This window comes from Raphanus sativus, chromosome 7 (assembly GCF_000801105.2).
Source record: "Raphanus sativus cultivar WK10039 chromosome 7, ASM80110v3, whole genome shotgun sequence".
NCBI classification, from domain to species: Eukaryota; Viridiplantae; Streptophyta; class Magnoliopsida; order Brassicales; family Brassicaceae; genus Raphanus; species Raphanus sativus.
In genome coordinates, this window is record NC_079517.1 from 24,768,311 (window position 1) to 24,772,522 (window position 4,212).

Consider the following 4,212-nt stretch of genomic DNA (forward strand, 5'->3'; position numbering starts at 1 on the left):
TTTTCTTTTTCTTTTGATTTTGCTTTTTGTTGGATAACTATGTCATTGCGGATATCCTTATTTTTCCGGGATTTTGTGGGTTCAAATTTGAATTGTTAGGATATTATCTGTTTCTCTTTCGATGAGAATATTTTGGTGTTTCGGATTTATTAAAAATCTTTCGGTTAAGATACTTGTTGCACTTCGTTCTTTATAAGACCACGAAGTTTCTTACTTGGGTTTTATCCGAGCAACCTGCGACATCTCTATTCTCCCTTCAACTTAAGCGATTATGTCAACAAGAAGATCGAATCCTCGTGAGGCCGATAAGCCGAGAAGACGAGTTGGCAGCATCGGTGTGGAAAGGATTCGATCCGTTGATGTTAGTGAGGCTCTTACTGAGGTCCTTCGTGAAGAAACCCGAATTCCCCAGGTTCCTTCTAGGCAGGAGGATAAGGAATCTGGCGGCAAGGACTCGGCCACTCGCGTGAAGTCGAGTAGTCCTACTGGCTCGGAGGGTCGCGAGCGTCCCTCTAAGAAGGCGAAGACGAATGGTTCTGATCATCGCCATAGTTCTTTTGGCGATGGGGCTGCGAAGCCGTTCCATTGGCAATTTACACATTCCAAGGATTGTCCGATCACGGAGGATCCGGATAGTGTGGCTCATTTGGTGAGGCACTTTAAGCCTGCTGGTTGCCCACTTCCTTCTCTTCGGAATATGACCGAGCGCGAGGCTTATGTCAAGATGGCGGTGGCACATGCCAAGGTCGGTTTGCTTAACTTTTTGTACGCCTTTGTCCGAACTTGTCCTGACTTTTCATGATTTTATAGGCTATGGAGGCTAACAATGAATTCGCGGCGACCTTGGAGCGACACCTGCAAGATGTTCCGCGATCTGACGAGCTCCTCGAAGTTAAAAGGGTCATGAGGGAGCTGAAGTCAAATCTGAAGCTATTGCGGGAGCGTGATCACACCAATGCCGATCGTTTGTCTGTTGCAGAAGAATCGGAGAGCCGAATTGCTTTGCTTGAAGCTCTTCTTCGCATTGCAGAAAACGAGAGGAAGTCGACTCTTGAACGAGTTTCTTTGCTTGAGTCGCAGGTAGAGTCAAACGCTTCGAAGCATGCCGATGCTCTCCGAAGTTCGATTCGTGAGGCCAAGAAAGGCTTGGCTGATGATTATCAGGGCGTTCTGAGGTCTCTGAAGGAGAAATGGGAAGGCGAACGGTCCAAGATCGATGATGAGCTCCAGCTTGGGGAGGTTGTCGTGAGGATAGATCTTCTGAAGGAGATAATGGGCAAGAATCTATTGGCCTTTGGTGACGCGAAGCGTTCTGGAGAGAAGGAAGTCGAGCTCGGAGGGTTCGATGTGTCTGTGATGACCGAAGGGCTGGATCTTCCCCATGATTCGGAAGATTACTTCGCCAAAGGGGCTTTTGATGGCGATGGGGCGAAGCAAATGGATGGATGCTTTGGAGATGGAGATTTCGACGTCGGAGAGTAGTTTGTAGGAAGCCGCTCTCCTTTAATTGTTTTTCATGTGTTGTCTTTTTCTATTATATGCATCTGTTATTGAATTCAAAAAAGAGATGAGTTTGAACGCTTCGTATTTTTTTTGAAGGATAGAGTTTTGATTTATTTTTGAACTTTTGATCGAAGAGAGTTGATACTCCGTCGATGCCTTGTTGGCGCAGATTGAGGTTTTAATTAAAACCGATATGCCGCGTTTTCCAGCGGGACCGAAATGTGCTCAGAGACTTGATCAGGGCCTTGAGTTTACATTTAGTCGTTTAGTAAGAGAATTATATGGTGGTAAAACTTGTGTTTTGAGTACGATGAATCTTAAAAAGATTGCTTCTTGATAATTTTGAACTGTTAATTTTATTACAATCGAATTCTTGTTGAAAGAAAGTCTGTGTAATGGGGTCCTCGACTTGGATAGGTCGCTTGTTGCTGCGGGGTGCTCCCTTCTTGTTTTTAATGTTGGGAGGTGACTGAACTCGTGTCGCGAGCTGCCTACGTACCCTTAGGAAGGGATCAAGTCTTAACGTAGTTCAATTGTTTCCCCTTAGTTAAGGGTCGTTTTGGCTTTTGATCGTGTACGAGTATTCGTACGGTCTTTGTCGGGGTATCTATTTTGGTCTAAGGGAGTGGCTCGATATCTTTGAAGCTCGCGAGGTAGCATGTCCGAGAGCTTCTCTGACTTCCGCGAATGGTTTCAATACCTTTCGGGGTTGGGAATTTCAAGCATTGGTGGTAAGTTGATGGTACTGCTGTCATACTGTATAGCCATGGTCTTCCTAGGATAGCATTGAACGGTCTATTTCGATGAACTCCACGATTTTCCTAACGTCTCCGGCGGTGACTGTGAGCTCGATAGATCCTAGGGAGTAAGTTGTTTCTCCTGCGAATCCGATGAGAGGAGTTGGTTCTTGTCTTGGTGAAACCCATTCGTTTGAAGGCATCGTAGAATAGGACGTCGGCTGAACTTCCGGTGTCGATCATGATTCGTGAGAGCTCGCACCCTCCGACATCGAGTAGTAGAACGAGGGCGTCGTCGTGTGGTTGATCGAGGTCTGCGGTTTCGTTCTCGTCAAATGTAATTTCGTGGTCAGGGCCGGACAGGGGTTCTTGGATCTTAGAGGTCTTTCGGCTCTCCGCTGGTGGGCCTTGATTGAGTTGAAGGAGTTGCAAAATTTTGACCCTCCATATATGAAATCGGTACGTCGCATGATCCGACTATTTATGGTGGGGGGGGAGCCATTTCTTTCTCCATGCGGACTGGTATTGTCTTTGCCCCCAGACAGCTTGTAGTTGGGCTGCTACGTGCTGTTTTTATTTCCGTTCCTGAGTTCATATGGCCTCATTTCCTCTAAGTGCTTTCTGAGTTCTGTGAATTTTTCGGCCGGTTTTGGCTTGATCGGCTGTTTTTTTGGTACAAGCTCGAATTCCTCATGGAGTCGGGGGATTTGTATGGTGATTGTTATGCTTCCTTGCGTCGAGGTCGCCATCATACCCTGGACGTTGTATCGATCTCGCCTGTTTGTGCTTAGCGAGATCATGTCGACCCGCTTTTTGGGAGCAGGTGGTGGCGAGTTTGGTGACTCAGCCTCTACTTCCCGAGCCCTTTTGTGGGAAGACGATTTCGGCTTTTTGTTATTTTTTGGAGTCTAAGGGAGTTCGTCCTCTTGGGAGTTTCTTCTTCCTCCTTTCTCTCTTTTTTCGCGCAAAGCAGCGCGGCATTCCTCAGTGGAATGTCCTTTCCGTTTGTGGAAATCGCAATGCTTATTTAGATCGAAAGTCGACGACCTATTTTTCGTGGAGTTGTCTATTGCGTAAGAATGTTGGCCTTTGGTCGGTGCTTCTTTAGTTGTCGAGGTCTTTTTGCTGGCGGCATTTTTGCTTGCCAAGAATTGCTCTTTCAAGTTAGCTACGTCCTCTTCGTAGGCCGCGAAGTGCGATGCTCGATGCAGCGCGTTGTCTAGTGACACTAGGGCTCTGACCGACATTTCTTCTTTGAATTTAGAAGAGAACCACACACCATTTTTCAGGGCGGCTAGGGCCACCCCGTCGTTTAAGTTTGCGATTTTGGCTTTGATTTCCCTGAATTTGTTTATGTAGGCTCTTAGATGCTCGAAGGGCGCTTGTTTAAGGTTCCATAGATCGGCTTCGGTCGTTCTGGTTTCTATGAACACCGAGTATTGCTTTAGGAACGCCGACACCAGCTGTGTGAAGTTATCAATCGAATTTTCTTCTAGGCCGGCGAACCACTCTAAGGCGGAGCCCGCGAGGTTCTCTGCGAAGAAACGACAGTAGCCCGCTTCTTTTTCATTGTCTTTGAGATGCGTTCTGGATATTGCGAGTCTAAAGGCTCGGATGTGAGCTTTAGGGTCTGAGTTTCCAGAGTATTCGGGGAATTTAATTTTCCCAACGGTGCTTAGCTTCATCCCCGCGATTCTTTCTGTGAAGGAAGTCCTTTGGGTTTCCTCTATAGCAAGGTCGATATCCGGGGCTGCGCTTGTTGCCATATTGATATATGGTGTTTTTCACATCATTGTATATATGGTTTCATTTGTTTCAAGTCACTAATTCGTGTCAGTCTAGTCCTTTTTGACCTTTTACAGGTCTGGAGTTAGTAGAAGAAAGAAGAGAAGGTGCCTGATGAAAAGAAGTCCTTTTGGAGCATTCCTGCGGAGAACACTCAAGAGAACAGTCCCGAGACTGTTCTCTCTCA

At 46.5% G+C, this 4,212-nt stretch overlaps 1 protein-coding gene across 1 annotated transcript; it reads right to left on the minus strand.

The window, feature by feature from the left end:
* Positions 1–3,148: 3,148 nt before the first annotated feature.
* Positions 3,149–4,006, minus strand: LOC130498126 (uncharacterized). The gene has a single exon (XM_056991491.1). The coding sequence runs from the start codon at positions 4,004–4,006 to the stop codon at positions 3,149–3,151; it is 858 nt and encodes a 285-aa protein (XP_056847471.1).
* Positions 4,007–4,212: the final 206 nt, after the last annotated feature.